General features: G+C 40.9%; 1 protein-coding gene across 1 annotated transcript in view; it reads left to right on the forward strand.

Moving 5' to 3' along the window:
* Nucleotides 1-15,087, forward strand: part of LOC113095119 (von Willebrand factor A domain-containing protein 7-like) — a 25,463-nt gene extending 10,376 nt beyond the window's left edge. Inside the window, exons 2-18 of the mRNA XM_026260733.1 lie at nucleotides 180-248; nucleotides 657-845; nucleotides 974-1,252; nucleotides 2,491-2,584; nucleotides 2,886-3,014; nucleotides 3,817-4,003; nucleotides 4,863-5,032; nucleotides 5,413-5,525; nucleotides 5,661-5,777; nucleotides 5,881-6,054; nucleotides 6,208-6,340; nucleotides 6,561-6,710; nucleotides 7,484-7,576; nucleotides 7,670-7,938; nucleotides 8,212-8,345; nucleotides 8,463-8,622; nucleotides 14,333-15,087. Of these exons, the coding sequence (XP_026116518.1) occupies nucleotides 657-845; nucleotides 974-1,252; nucleotides 2,491-2,584; nucleotides 2,886-3,014; nucleotides 3,817-4,003; nucleotides 4,863-5,032; nucleotides 5,413-5,525; nucleotides 5,661-5,777; nucleotides 5,881-6,054; nucleotides 6,208-6,340; nucleotides 6,561-6,710; nucleotides 7,484-7,576; nucleotides 7,670-7,938; nucleotides 8,212-8,345; nucleotides 8,463-8,622; nucleotides 14,333-14,719 (2,778 nt within the window). The 5' untranslated portion in view covers nucleotides 180-248 and the 3' untranslated portion in view covers nucleotides 14,720-15,087. The remainder of the gene's footprint in view (nucleotides 1-179; nucleotides 249-656; nucleotides 846-973; nucleotides 1,253-2,490; nucleotides 2,585-2,885; nucleotides 3,015-3,816; nucleotides 4,004-4,862; nucleotides 5,033-5,412; nucleotides 5,526-5,660; nucleotides 5,778-5,880; nucleotides 6,055-6,207; nucleotides 6,341-6,560; nucleotides 6,711-7,483; nucleotides 7,577-7,669; nucleotides 7,939-8,211; nucleotides 8,346-8,462; nucleotides 8,623-14,332) is intronic.
* Nucleotides 15,088-16,686: the final 1,599 nt, after the last annotated feature.

Below are 16,686 nucleotides of genomic sequence, written 5' to 3' on the forward strand. Positions count from 1 at the left end.
TGATGTTGGCTATTATAGTAATGATTCATAATTTTGTTTTTGTGTGAGATGTAACAATATTTTAAAGGCAGCCATGTAATAATGTAATTCCTCCATTGTGGTTAATCATTTGCTGCGGTCTGATTGCATGACAACTTCTGACCACTCTGAGATAAGACATTATATATACTTGTCATCAGAGACTAACAAGGATCCACAATTAAGGGGAGATACAGGAGGAAAAGAATCAAATTGCAAGTTGGTGTAAGGTAAGAAGGTCTTATATTTTCATATCATATCATATCATATCATATTAGATCATCCTATTCTAATGAAAGTAATAGTTTACTTATTTATATATATATATATATATATATATATATATATATATATATATATATATATATATATATATATATATATATATATATATATATATGAGTTTGTGTTTGTGTGAGACCCTGGACCACAAATAAGTCATAAGTCACTGGGGTATATTTGTAGCGATCGCCAACAATACGTACTTAATTATGTATCAAAACTTAATTTTAGATTAGTAATATGCATTGCTAAGATTGATGAAAATTTCTCTTACATAGTTATTTTCACATATCTGTAACTAGTGCTGTTGCACAGGCCAGCTTTACTGAAAGTTAATATTTGTACACTTAATTCAGATGATCATGAAGTTATTGGTGCCCACCGTGGCCCTGATCGCACTAGTAGTGTCCAGGGTGCAGGCATTTTATTCAGTTGGGGAAAACGAAAACACCCATGTGACCATTACTCACAATGCGGTAATGGCGAAGATCCGTGAGGTGTGTGAAGCAGTGGCTGAATCAGAAGGAAGAGATTTCAAACCCATGGTGAGTTTGTGTACAAGCAGAGGCATAAAACAGCACTAGCATGAAAGCTGTGCACTTGAATATGAAAGACATATGATAATAATTTTTCTAAACTATGACACATAATTGAATTTCCCACTTTAACTCAGAACTCATCAGCAGAAGAGCTGCTGCATGCGTGTCTGGGCAGAGCCACAGGTGAGGTATCGGGGGCCAAGTTCAGGACAGCACTGAATCAGATCTACAAGCAGAATGGCTTTGTGGACCAGGACTTCATGAGCAGCGCACCACACCACTTCAATAATGAGGCCTTCAAAGAGGGTCGCAACCTTATCATTCAGGGGATTGTAGCCATTAAAGCGAACGTCCGCACCGACAACTTTCAGTCTGCCCGAGAAACACTGGGGCGAGTGTGTCACACACTTCAGGTCAGCAAGAGGGAGATAAGTCAGAATAAGTGACATTGCACAAGTATATTGCCTCAGAATTGCTCAAGTCAAGTCGAGCTTTTTGTCTTTCCGCTACATGTGTGGACATACAGTGGAATGAAATGTCGTGTCTCGCACGACCACGGTGGTAAAGAAATAATCATAAATATACAACACTAAATATAATAACACATAAATATAATCATAAAAATACAACACTAGAAGCAAGAACAATTTTTAGACCTACATAGCTTACTTTTTCTGAAGCGGTAATCTTAATATACCCTTATGAAACAAAAATATATCGCAGTATATTGGAAAATATCATGTAATATATTAGGCATATATTCTTATATATATTTATTTTTCCCAATATATTTCATTATATTGAAAGCGGCAATCATTTGTATATTTTGCAATATATTATATAATATATGTATCATCAATATATTATTAAATGTATTCAAACATATAAAATATTAGAAAACAAAAAGGGAAAAAAATATATTACAATATATCACAATATATTTTAAGAAATGTATTGGTAAATATATTTTCCTTTCGTAAGGGTACATATACTAGAATAGTTGACTATACATACATATAACCTAAGACAGACTACACAAGTACTTTACATAACTGTGCATGATATTGTGCAAAAGAGTTAAGGTTAAGATGGAAGTAGTGCGATATGATTTGTGGTGCATTCAAAAGTAAATATTTGTGTTATCTTATTAAGTCCTTGTAACATGAATTCATAAGAAAAATTCTGGTGGAGTGGTTTGGACGGTATTTGATCATCATCGTCTGTCTGGAATAACACGGAGAAACAGAACAAACTGAGACAGACTAAATCCAGACTAACACATCTCAAAGATGCTTCAAGAAACCTACCAAAAATATGCCAAAAATAACGTCATAAAACTTCTATTAACTGAATTAAATTAACATTTGGTGTGAACAAAAATCTTACTTGATTACAATTTATGGCAAAATGAATGTTTGTGAATGTAAACTGTTATTTCCTACTGAGACACTACAGCAAAAGATAGAAATAACTGACTTAAAACCATTTTTAGCTGGTGAAAATACTAGTGTTTTAATAATTGTGGCCACCACTGTGTGCGAGTATATATATATATGTATATAAATAAATAAATGAATATAAATATATAAATTATTATTTTTAATAAATTATATATATATATATATATATATATTTTTTTTTTTTTTTTCAGGATTTTTACAGCCACAGTAACTGGGTTGAATTAGGTAACCAAAGTCCTTATACCAACCTCATCAGTCCGGATCTCAACATTGAGAATATTGCAGGTAAATAAAGCTATGGGTGTGATTTATGAGAGAGGCTCATGTAAAAAAAAAAAAAGAGATTACTCCATTTTTTTTGGTGTTTACATGTCCAATGTTCATGTGTAATAGCTCTTAATAATCAATATTTTTAATGAAAACCGGAGGTAAGTAAACAGATGACTTGGTGCTTAACTGATTAGAGTTTATACTTGGGAGTACATATCATATTATGTGAGATTAATCTATGTTGACTGTTCCTAAACAGCAAATAAGTCAATTGAGTGCATGACTGTGATTTGCATGTGTATGTGTTAATGTGCAGACATTGAAATGCCAACATGCAGTGACTGTGCCAGTGGAACCTGTCCAAACCAGCTGCTTCCGGCCATTCTGAATGGGAAGTACCTCACTTCAGGATATATAGGCTTGTTCTCCTCTGTAAAACCTGAAGGTGAGGAGACATACCTAGATATATGGATGAGCAAACATACTGCAAAAAAAAAGTTGAACTCAAAATGTATTAGCAACTAGTTACTAACCTAACTTTACAGTCTTGGTTTTGTAAATCCTATTAACTATGTAAATAGATTAGCTTTTAAAAAAACAATTCATACCCAAATGAAGTTTTGGTGTTCAGCCCTAGTATGGGTAAACAACTGAGCATGGACTTTTTTTCAAATGACGTTGTAACTAGGATGTTGTCGGATGTTGTAAGGTTGTGGCAAACTGGCACATTTTTTCTTTCATTATTACATCATTCAGCAAAATCTATTTGATATATTGTGTTCATGGGGTAAGAAGTGGCTTCAAATTAAGCAGTATCCAAATTTTAAAATTTGTTGTGAAAAAAAGAGTTGCTTTTCATATAAGTAACTCCAGTTATTTTGTTTCCCATGTATGGACTGACAGCTCTAGTATTGCCATGTTGAGAGAAATCGTGAGAAAGTGCAAGTCTTCAAAATCAATAAAAACAGTCAAATGCAAACTCAGAATATTAAACAAACATTTAATAATTAAATGTGTTAAATAATACAATATAATTTATGTATTTAATCCCATTTTATTAATCAATGTCTTTGCTACTGACCTTCGATAATCCAATTCAACACTTATAAGTAAAAATGATGCATTATTTTTCGTAAAAAGTAATTAACTTAATTACTTATTAGGGAGTAACACAGTAATGTAATGCATTACTTTTAAAAGTAACTTTGCCCAACACTGCTCTTATTAGTCTTTTATGTGTGTAAAAGGAAAATGTAGCCATGGTGGGGAGACTGATCTCAGCAGTAGCCAGAATCCTCGAGGTGGGATCAGTAAAGATGAGAGCCATCCCTATAACGCTAATCTACACAGGGATGCTGTGAACCTGGCAGCTGAAGCCACAATGGAGCTGCTAGAGGACATCCGTGGAGCTATAGGAAACCAAAACTACCTCAGGTATGGAGATAGACTCCTCCTAAAGGGATAGTTCAGCCCAGAATGAAAATTCGTCCAACTTCTACCCTACCTCGAAGAATCCTAGGTGAATGTGACTGTCTTCTTTCAGAAAAATCCATTCGAAGTTATAATAAAAATTGTCCTTGCTCTACCAAGTCTTTCAATGTGGGTAAGCGGGTGTTTGTTGTCGACAGTTCAGAAGACGTGAAATAAAGTTCACGGATCTGTAAGAAAACATCCCTCACACGGCTCCGGGAGATGAATAAAGCCCCTCTGTAGCGAACTACGCAGTGCTGACATACTACGACATCCACCTGTACGTCTTCTGGTTCCCCACAGTCAGCCAATCTGAAAAAAAGGTGTTTATTGCATTTGAAATCTGGATATTTATTTTACAAAAATGCATGGATTCGCTACAGGGGGCCTTTATTCACCCCCCGGATCCATGTGAGGGACATTTTATTACCGATGAGCGCACTTTATTTCACGTCTTCTGTACTGTTGACAACAAACACCCATTTACTTCCATTGAAAGGCCTGGCAGAGCAAGGATAATCTTTAATACAACTTCGATTGGATTATTCTGCAAAAAGAAAGTCACATACACCTATAGGAAGCTTCAACAGTGAGTAGAAGTTGGACGCATTTTCATTCTCAGAAGTGAACTAACCCTTTAAGACAAACCTTCTTAAACTTTTAAGAGATTTGCAAAGAACTTACAAAGTTACAAGTTGTTCTCTTAACAACCGGTTCTCTACACCACTACTCAAATGCTTGAGGAAAGTAAAAAAAAAAGAAAAAAAAATCTGTTTTTGAATCCATTAACCAAAATATTTCTCTCTTTTTCCTCCCCCATCAGGCTGATGGGTATTGCGAGATCTGCAGTGCTGGCTTTTGTGATTGACACCACAGGCAGCATGGGAGACGACATTGCAGAGGCCAAGAGAATCGCCTTCAGCATTATTGACAAAAAGAAAGGAACTCAAGATGAACCATCTGAATACATTCTGGTGCCGTTTAATGACCCAGGTGAGTGCAAAAAACAGCATATAGCACATAAAAATATTAAGTAAAATTATCCATTTTAATTAAACTGAACTGTTTCAATTTATTATAGGTTTATTTATTACCAACATTTGTTAAATTATCCTGTAAAAAAAAAAAAAAAAAACATGCATTGCTGCCTTAGTATATATCTTAGGAAACATAAGAAAAACGAATCATAATAAAGGCTTTGTGATATGGTGACTTAAAATATCACCTTTGTAGGTTGCTCACTAGAATTTGAAATAGGGCAATGATGTATTTTTTCAATCAATTATGGCAAAAGTGAACAGATTTAGTCTAAATGAATATAAATCTAAATTATTTACTGACCAAATATGTATATATTTTCCATTAATTTGTAGACTTTGGACCGCTATTAAGAACCACAGACCCAGGTGTTATGAAGTCAGAGATCTCCAAGATCAGCGCTAATGGAGGAGGAGATACCCCAGAAATGTGCCTGTCAGCACTTCAGGTACTTTGTTTTATTTGTGGACTTTCAGCCAATCTTCTCAATTGTCAAATGTGAATACTGCCAATATAATTCCTAATTAGAACTAAGAAATATTAGATAATTGAGCAAGGAGTCCACCCTCTGTTTCTCCCACAGTTGGCTCTGACAGGAGCTCCTTCCTCCTCATATATATATGTATTCACGGATGCTCCACCTAAGGATACACACTTGGAGAATACCATAAAAGCCCTTGAGAGCAGCACCAAGTCTACAGTAAATCTATCCATTCTTGTTTCACATGCAGTCCTTGCCATCAAAATGTTCAGCAGCCCTCCATCAGTTTCCCACTTTTCCATCTCTTGGCCTTTCTTTTCAGGTATCTTTCATGCTGACAGCATCAAGCAGGAGAAGAAGGGCATTGAGTGCATCGTCACAGTTTCAGATGTATTATGACATGGCCTTGGCCTCTGGCGGTCAAGCCATTGAGGTCTCCAAGTCCAGCATATCTCAAGCTACGGCCATCATTGTAGACACCTCTAGTTCAGCACTGGTATGATCAGTGTCTTATAGTCTTTTCACAATTGTAAACATCTCACAAACAAAACAGTTATGCTAGCTCACTGACAAAAATACAAACAAAATTGCATTTTCAAAAAACGTTCTATTATTATTTTTGTTTGCACACTGTTTCTTTATCTATCAGGTGACAATTCTTCAGTGCTCTAGGGATCCAGGACGTGAAGAGAATTTCCCCTTCTTACTGGACGGGTCTTTGTCCAACACTATCATCTACATCACAGGAACTGGCCTCACGTTCAACCTCCGCAGCCCCACAAGTAAATTCGGAGACACCTTGAACTAAAACTAAAATACTAATATTTTTTTTCTAACCAAATTAAATTTTCATGATAAAAAAAAAAAAAAAAAAAAAAAAAAGAAAATAAACAAAACTAAATAAAAAATGTACAACTATAATAACCCCAACAAGAATGGATTGTATTATATTGTGTTCAGCTTCAATATAAGATATCTAGGTAAGTTCTAACTTGCTTCCAGGAGTGACTCAATCGAACACTGTTGTCAACGGACCTCTGGGAACAATTCAGACAGTGGGAAACCTGCAACGAATCCAATTAACTGGAACAGAGATGGGCCTGTGGCACATTGACATGACGACAACACGGCCCTACACCATAAAAGTGATGGGTGAGCCATCATGTACTTATATGATAAATCAATGCAAAGCCAAACATAAAAACTATTGCCAACCTGTTATGAGAAGAATACAGATAAAGTCCTCTCATGAAGCTCAGGCATGTTGGGTCTTTAACATAAACTATGATATTATTTAAAGCATTAAACTACCGTGTTAAACCAAGCTGATTGGTTCATGTTGGACACGCAGCCAATGAGTTTGCTGCTTTACATTTGAATGGATGGTTAGCATTTGCTTGAGTTTTCAGAGTTCCTCTGAAACTCTCCACCTTCCCCAACTCCACCTGTACAGATCTGCTACATATGCTATTTGTGCAGCAACAGTATATCTAATACAGCACCGTATCAACAGCAGAATCAGCATTAACCTAAAATAATAGCAGTGTTCCTGTAGCTCAACTGGTAGAGCACTGCGCTAGCAAGCAAGCAAGCAAGAGCTAGATTGGGGGTTTGATTCCCCGGGAACACATGATATGTAAAAATTGATAGCCTGAATGCACTGTAAGTCGCTTTGGATAAAAGCGTCTGCTAAATGCATAAATTGTATTTAATTTAATTTTAATTCAGTAACAAACAACAGCAGCAGCGTAGCAGATCTATTCCACCAAGACCAAATACATTAAAATTGTCATATCCATTACCATGATAAAATCTTCATAGAGTCATGATAAAAATGTAATTGTTCTTTAATAGGCACCCAGAGATGGATGTTGAGAGTATTTAGACCCTTTTTTGCCTTTATAATTTTAAACCTTGTTTTAAAGGTCAGAGTGCGATTACATTCATCTACGACTTTGTGGAGGAGTTCAAAGGTCCCCATCCTGGATTTGCTGCCATTGATGGGCGGCCGAAATCAGGTTTAAACGGTCGCCCTGTTTAACTATTAAACAATTCTTATTGAATGATTTGAATGGAAGTGTAGGGCTACAGATATTTTGCTCTTTATTTAGGCTCACCGGTTAAGCTGCTGCTAACACTGACTGGAGAGAAAGGTCCAGAGGCTCTAGAGCTGCAGGAGGTTGCTCTCATGGAGGTGTCTGGGGTCAAAGTGTCTAAAGGAACCACTGAGAAAATGGCTAATGGAGATTACCTGGTTACTGTGAACGAAGTGCCAGAAGGAGAGTTTGTCATAAGGCTGAAGGGAAAAGACAAGACCTTCACCAGCCTGTTCCAGAGACAGACCACCACACTGATGTCTCAGTCTAAAGTCACCATCAAGGTACAGATGGCATTCTTCTTATTAAAACTTGAAATTAAAAATTAATTATATTTGTGGACTGTGTTATTTAGCTTATTTAAGTGTTGTGCTGTTAGCTTAACAACATGCTAACATAAACATCTATTGAAATAACTAACTAACTCGTGGGTCGAGAAAATCAGTAATTTCTAAGTTCCCATGACCATAATACTTCCTTACGAAGGCAGTAGTTAGCTATAGCTAGTTGTTTAAACAAATGTAATTTGTATTCTGTTATTTTCTCTCCATCTACAGGCAAGAGCAGACAGCTCCATGCTACCAGGACAAGTATTTAAACTCAATTTTACTGTTACAACCAAGGGAACCAGTGGCACCTACACAATTCGTGCAAGGAATGACAAAAACATCCCTATGAATCATCCATCAACGTAGTTCCTTCACTTAGTTCTCAAATCACTCAGTGATGATTGACATACATGCTTTAACCAGCTTGTCTTATCAAGAACAAAACTCAGTGCTACTATTCTGTTTCTTTGCCCTCACAGGCTCAATCTCGTGAGTGGCGGCAGTGCTCAGGGGACTGTGTCTCTCACTCCACCTGGTGATACAGTCTCAGGCACAGATGTTACGCTAACCATCCAGGCAGAAAGCCCAGGAGGAATTGATTCTAACTATGCTGTCCTTCGCCTTTCTGTTCTCTCCAAGGTAACCTCAAGAGGTTTCAGAATGACTGACGAAGCATTCTACTATTGTGAAATTTCCATGGAAAAGAATGTGGGCTTGGAATATTTTCATGTGAATGTTATTTCAGTCTTTTCAGATTCTCTGCTGATTTTGCACTAGTGGCGTTCCAGCATAAGAAAATGGACAGTTTAGATTTCAACATGATTTCCATGACAGCCAATTGTTTCATAACACAAAACGTCTCAGGTTACAAATGTAACCTTTGTTCCCTGAGAACAGGGAACTAGACAATACGTCATCGACGCTATGGGGAACGCCTCAGGTGTGACAGGTGTCTGAAATAAAATATCAACTCACAGCAATCATGCTGACCGGCGACAGCCGTGAATCATCAGCTTGAATGATGAGCGTGCGACCTGGATATAAAAGGGGCGCCTTGAAACCATGACAATATCCTTTCGTCTGAAGGGACTGTTTGGCAGGCAGACCCTGAGGCATGGCTGGGAGACGTATTGTCTCGTTCCCTGTTCTCAGGGAACAAAGGTTACATTTGTAACCTGAGACGTTCCCTTTCGAAGGGATCCTCGACAATACGTCATCGACGCTATAGGGAACGAAATACCCACGCCGCCATGCTAAAGGGAGTGCATGCCCAATGGCAGTGACAACTGTCAGAACCAGCAATTCAATGAACGCTAGAACCACTCACCCTCAGGTCACACAGGGCTGTCAGTGACAGCACTCCCTACGGTCATAGCCCAAGCTATATGATACCACAGAAAACCTCCATAAACATAGTTTAGTGAAAGGTCTACCTGGGCCTGCTCAAGGGCCTAGGACCACAACTTCAACTTCTTAGAAGGGGTCCCTTCTAGGGAATGTGGCTAGGGAACCCGAGGGAACCCCAGCCAGTCACTATTCAGGGGAATGTACCACCTGAAAAGCCACCAGGCAGGCCTGACCTGGTGTCACTACATAAGACACTACAGACTGGCCACTTCCTGTCTGTCCGAAGACAGAGCCTCTGTACACTTGCCTTTAGGAAGGCATCCAGCCCGAGGAACTGTGGAGCAGGCTGTGAACCACTCGGCCCGGATCTCAGAGACGGGATATCCTGGAGAGTATGACTCAGCGTAGTGCTTTACAACCCTTGCCAGCGAGGGGAGTTTCTCTACTCGATCCACGGATCTACCCAGTGTTTGTGTTTCAAAAACACTGAGGAGGCCTGTGAGGGCCTTAGGACTGATCTAACTGGGAGGCCTCATGAGAGGCCTACGACAGACTGACCAGACTCAGGAGACCACATACTCACATTGACCCTCAGTGAGGGGAGCATAAGATCTACCTGGTAGGCAACCAGGCTTTAGCAGGATAAAGAGGTTCCAGGAGGGAACCCGTAGCAGAGAATAAAAACTTGAGCCAAGCCAGGGCGCAAGCTCACCTTCGGTAGCTGCCTGCTAAGGACTGCTAAACTGAAAGTAAGCGGCCACTAGCTTACAAAACCCAGCATCACCGTGAAACTACTCCCAGGGAGACCTGGAGAGGCCTACTACCTGACCACCACAGTATGTGGGAGCTCACCTTCGGAGAGGCCTGGTGAAGCCTACTACCTGATAACCACGATATGTGGGAGTTCACCTACAGAGAGGCTTAGAGAGGCCTACGACCTGTTACCAGATAACCACCTTAAGTGGAAACTGAAAGTTATTTGAAACTCAACTCCAGGGAGGCCTGGTGAGGCCTACTACCTGACAACCACAGTATTTGGGAGCTCAACTACAGGGAGGCCTAGTGAGGCCTACTACCTGATAAACACAGTGCAGGAAAGCTTACTTTTAGGGAGGCCTGGAGAGGCCTACTACCTGAAAACCATAGCTGATAGTGAGCCAGACTGGCAGTCCAGTTGACTGTCTTTGGGGCCTTGCCTTCAGGGAGGCCTTATGAGGCCTACTACCTGACAGTTCAAGGGAATTCAACTTCAGGGAGGCCTGTGGGGCCTGCCACCTAGTAACCACAGTATGTGGGATTAAACCCTCAGGGAGGCCTACTAAAGCCTACTACCTGACCACCACAATTTGTGGGAGCCCACCTTCAGGGAAGCCTGAAGAGACCTACTACCTGAAACAGTCTAATCAGCTGGATGTAACTGCTGCTGGGGACTCGCCTAACAGGGAGGCCTGGTCGAGCCTACTAGCTGATAGCGAGTCTATTCTGCTACTTTAACGAACACTGCTGGAACCATACTATTAAAAAACTTTTCCCATAGTTTTGACCTAGTGTATGTTCCACAATGTTGTGAACCACGTCCGAGGAGGCCTGTTAAGGCCTACTAATCGGCAGTGAGCCTTCTGCCCGAACTACCAGGGCCAGCCACCGAAGGTGATGCATAGGCGTCAGCCCATGGCAATGCTCTGGCTTCAAAGGGAGCGGAGTTCAAACCGGAGTGAAATGTAGTTTAGAACACCCTGCTCAACCGGAGCCATCATGGTGTGAGGTAGATACATACAGAGCTGAGAATGGACTACTCAAAACTACCCTGAGTTAGCGGGGGAGTAACAACCATATGCCCCTGCAATGTTAGACAGGGAGCAGGCCTGCAAGTGGCTCCAAAGGGTGACAGGGATTTGTCCTGCGCCCAGCCTAGGGGGGGCTAAATTGCAAGCCAACCCATTTCAACCCATCGGTCGAACGATTAGCTCAACGGGCTGAGTGGAGCCAGCTCTAGAGGCCCAAAAACATCTCTGTTCGGCAGGGTCTGACAAACTGTCACTTCGCAGAGCGAAAGATGCCTAACCCTGCCAGACTGATCTTACCTCAGCTACCACCCTGCATTACTCTATCACCCCTGAATGCAGAGAAAGGGGCGGGCCTTGGCCAACAACTCCCATTTAAGGGAGGAGGCTGAAATCTAGGGGAGGAAGCCTAACACATAATGAATGTGGCAGCTATACTTAGCAACACGCCTCCAATATCCCTAGCATAGCCTAGGCCAGCTACAGAGCCTACAAGCATAGATCTACCTGAGGGCTCGGAGGAGCCACAGCCTACTTGATTGAGAGGCTGTGAAAACACTCAACCTACTGAAACCCTACAGAGCTCAGGGGAGCGAGTACTCAGGATACCAATGTCACAAACCGATAGGCAGGACATCTATCTGAAGCGCCAGCGTCAGTCTAAACCTAAAGCAAAAAAGTTTTTTTTTTTTTTTTTTTTAGGAAGACCAACTACTCTACCCCTGGGTGCCTAATAGCCCTGAGGCTAAACAGAAATGAGCGGTGGCCCACCACGCATATAAAATGTTATGACAGGAAGGCCATCACATACTCAGCACAGAAGCCAAATCTCCTTTGAGCTTCTTCCTAATTCGTTCTAGCCACCAACTGGGGGAGGCTTCAGGGCCCTAAAGTCCATACTTTAATTGCTCTTCTAAGAATGACCCCCTAGGTCTATACAGGGAACAAGGTCTGTAGAGAAATACAATCAGTGTTAGTTATACACACAGAATTTTACAAACCAAAAAGTTCACCTGCGGCGTGCGGAGTGAAGACTCGCCAGAGAGTTCCCAATGAATCTGGGGTCCACCACTTTTACATGCCTAAAAGAGGCGCTCACATCAACCAGTTGCTACGGCGGCCCATCAGAACATAGTTCTCATCATAAGGCCCATCCCCAGGGCTGGTGTAACGTAAACGCCTGGGGAGTCAAGAAGAGGGAGAGGGCTGGTAGAAAAAGCCCTCCAGGGAGATCAGACCCTACTTCCGCTGAGCATTGCAGTGCTTGTGCTGAATGACCTCCCTTAAGTCCCTCTTTTTGCGGGAGGCTCGCCTCCTCTGTGTCCTACTCCTCCATGGAGGGGGGGCACGAGAGGCGACACTAGACCTCTGGTCCTGCCTATGGTCCTCAGACCAAGACGGACCAGGTCCTCCCGCCTGCCTGGGCTGGGGCCCGGATCTCAGCGGTATACAGGTCTTAAATGCAGCCGAGCGCGCCTTCGCCTCCCTAAACTTCCCAACCACCGCCTCAACGGAGGTGCCAAAAAGTTTAGCAGGCGAAACTGGTGAATCAAGGAGAAGGGACTTTTCTTTCTCCTCGATATCAGCCAAGTTGAGCCACAGATGCCTCTCTGTGGCCACCATGGCCGCCATCGATCGGCCGATCGCGGCAGCAGTCTGTTTAGTGGCCCGGAGGGACAAATCTGTGGTCCGGCGCAACTCAGCGACCGCCTCAGGGGACAGCCCTGCCCCCTGGTCGAGATCCTGCAGCAGGTCAGCTTGGTAGGCTTGGAGCACTGCCATGGTATGAAGGGCAGCACCAGCCTGACCTGCTGCCGTGTACGCTCTGCCATTCAAGCAAGCCGTGGTTTTAAGGGGCTTGGATGGCAGAGTCGGAGCTTTTAGTGTCGACACCCGCCCAGAAACGAGATAGTTCGCAAACGTCTCGTCAACGGGCGGCATTGACACATAACCGTACTCACCGATCCCCTCAACATCAGCAAAGTTACCCCGCTGATGTCGATGAATACGGGCAGAGTACGGTTTCTTCCATGCCCTCTCGATCTCTGAATGGAGATCAGGAAGGAATGGAAGGCTCTGCTGAGCTGGTGGTCTATGTTCAGGGAGAAACCGATCATCCAAACGGCCGCGAACAATCTCACCCTGAGCGCGCCGCCATGGCAACTGAAGTTTGTCAGTGGCGCGCTCCATAACTTCCACCAACTCTGCGTACACGAGGCAGGATGGCTGACGAGGTTGAGGATCTAAATCATCCTCCTCAGCCATCTCTTGCCCGAGAGACTCGAGACTGTCAGCGAGCTCCATCTGGGAGCCCCATGAAGCGCGTCGCCGCTCTGCCTCGGCACGAGCGGGACCCGATCCGCGAGGACCAGACGCTGAACTCTCTTCCTTCGAGAAGAGAGCCAGACGAGAGCGGAGCGTTCTCATAGGAAAACGCTCACAATTTGCACAGGACGCTCCCTCAAGAGCATCCTGTGCGTGCTTTTCACCCAAACAGTACACACACATCTCGTGAGTGTCACCCGGCGACAAATATCTTGGGCACGGGTCAGCACATTTCACGAAATTTTTAGGACTTGCCTTAGATGTGCGTTTCATTTTCGCTGTAAGCAGACGTTTAAATCAGACAAAACAGTCCCTGAAGACGAAAAGGATACTGTCATGGTTTCAAGGCGCCCCTTTTATATCCAGGTCGCACGCTCATCATTCAAGCTGATGATTCACGGCTGTCGCCGGTCAGCATGATTGCTGTGAGTTGATATTTGATTTCAGACACCTGTCACACCTGAGGCGTTCCCCATAGCGTCGATGACGTATTGTCGAGGTTCCCTTCGAAAGGGAACAAAACAAATTGTGTTTGACTTATTCTGAATAAATTCTGCCGAATTTCTATCCATCAAAGAATCCTGAAAGAAAATGTATTATGGTTTTCACCATTGCTTATAATAATTATACAGTAAATGTTCCTTGAACTTGAACAGCAAATCAGTAGATTAGAATCATTTCTGAAGGATCATGTGACACTGAAGACCGGCGTAATGATGCTTTGTCATCACTGGAATAATTTACAATTAAAAATATATTTAAACAGAAAAGTTATTTCAAATTATAACAACATTTCCAACACTATTCTTTTTACCGTCATTTTAATGAAATCTATATACCGCATAATTCAACACTAAGCTGTTGTTTCAACTAACCTTTACTGTTTCATGCAGGTTACTGACTTCACACCTCCAAAATGTGAAATCGTCGATGTAAAGGGTATTTGCGACTCCTCCTCTTGCAACTCATCAAACTGGGAACTGTCTGTCAACATCACAGACGGTTATGGCACAGGCATCGAGAGCATTTCCATCCAGCAAGGAAGTGGAAACTTCACCCAGAGGGAAGTGTTAGATGGTGTGATCGTGGTGATGGGTCTGTATGAGGCCTCATGTTGTTCACCTTCTGTGACTTTGTCTGCAGTTGACAAGGTTGGGAACGTGGGCAGATGCAGTAACACCATGAAGTCCAACACAGGCTCGCGCCTTGTTAGCATGTCTCTCCCTCTGTGGGCATCTCTGCTTTTATACACTTTCTTACCTGACGTCTTCCCTATGTAGTGAAATGGAGTTCATCCAGCCAAATACACAGTCAAACAATTATTTTATGCCAATATAAATGTAAAGCATTCTTAAAGCTTTGAAATTGCAAAGCATTTCATCCTAATCAACTGTAACTCACGAATCACCTGTTATTTTTATTATTTCAAAAGTTATAATCGTCATTTTTTGTCACATACTAGTTTTGTGTATGATCAGTACAAATAAATGTTTTCTAATCCACAATATAAATTTTTTTGCTCAAATATAGATTTTTATTTTAGTATATTTTGTGTAAACATATAAGGTCACATATATTTTGAATATGAAATGTTATCATAAATTGGAATGTGTACAACGTTCAATGTGCCTGTATGCTTGCCTAAAATGAAAATATACTTTTTTCCAGTTTACAATTCTTCACAGTGTGTTTCTGCTCATGTTTTGCTTTTCATCTCTATGGCAATTCATGCAAGTTATTTCAATCTTGAGCTTTATAAACGGTATGTTAGACAATCTGTGGTATCATACACTGCCACCCAGTGGCTGATATGATTTTTTTCTTGTCTGCATCATACTAGTACAATTCATATTCACATATAGAATATTGCTAATACTATTTCAAGATAAACTGTGGAGCAAACAAACTCAGTTTACATAGGTATCATTTTACAAAATGCCACCCAAGGTGTTTTATTTATATTTATAGTAGGATGGACAATAGAAAAACTATCAACATATTTATATAAAAAAATGAAAGATGCAGTATGTTCCACACTGACAAAAGAATAGAAAAATCTTCACATTTAATTACTTAATATTTAAAATGTTTTATTAAGAGCATGCACAAAGTCAGTGCAGTAAAAGTTATTTTACTACTTTTCTATTTTATTATTAGCATCTTTAGAAATTAATTTACAGTTGGACCTAATACTGTTTTATTTTCTGTAACAGAATAATTATCAGTAGCCCAACTAAATGCATAATATTTAACAATTCAAATCATTTTCTTCATGTAACATGTTGTGTGTTGACATGTTTCTTGAGATGGGGCGAATGAGTAAAGCGCTTCCCACATTCCTTGCACTCAAACGGTCTTTCCCCTGTGTGGATGAGCTTGTGTCTTTTAAAATTGCCTAGATCCACAAATCCCTTTTCACAGTGGGGGCAGATGTAGCGTTTCTCTCCTCTATGCCCCTGCATATGCATATTCAGAGCGACTCGATGTTTAAACTTCTTCCCACATAGGGTGCAAGAGAACGGCTTCTCTCCAGTGTACATTCACATATGGGTAGCCCGGTCTGCCTTGGCCAAGAACCTCTTTCAACAAACTTTACAAGGAAATGGCCTTTCTCCAGAGTAAATAAGCTGATGTTTAGTAAGGGTAAAGTGGTATACAAAACTCTTCCCACATCGATACTGCTTCTCCTCTGCATGGACCTCGTACACTAGGAAACCACATCCTTAGATCTTTTAATTTAAATTATCTGAGAGACATGGTTATATTTGCTGATATATAAGAACTGAATGACACAATAATGATTTACTTTTTGAAAAACTAGGTAAAAAGAGCTGAGCAGGGCAAGATTCAACAACCATGCGATTTAAAATACAGGTTGACATCTGCCACATTTGCGAAAGAAATTAATCTTTTGTCAGCCTGATTGATAATTGGACCTAAATTGCACCTATTATCTTTTTTTTTTGTCAGTTATATAAAGGAACTTCACATGAAATAATGAAAAAAAAAAAAAAAATGAAAATCTTGTTACACTTTAGAACTCAGCTAGTTGGTTCATTGGCAAAAACAGTTAATATTTTCCTAAAGTACTATTTGTTTATTTAAATAAGGACAATTTTTGTACAAATTTAAATAAAGTAATAGCATAATGTCAGGGATCTGGGAAGGAGGACCCAGTTGCAGGGATATAACAAGGTTTTGACAAGACAGGCTGATACAAGAGGTAGTGAAGAGCACAGATACCACA

The sequence above is a fragment of the Carassius auratus genome, unplaced genomic scaffold (genome assembly GCF_003368295.1).
Source record: "Carassius auratus strain Wakin unplaced genomic scaffold, ASM336829v1 scaf_tig00215628, whole genome shotgun sequence".
Lineage (NCBI taxonomy): Eukaryota > Metazoa > Chordata > Actinopteri > Cypriniformes > Cyprinidae > Carassius > Carassius auratus.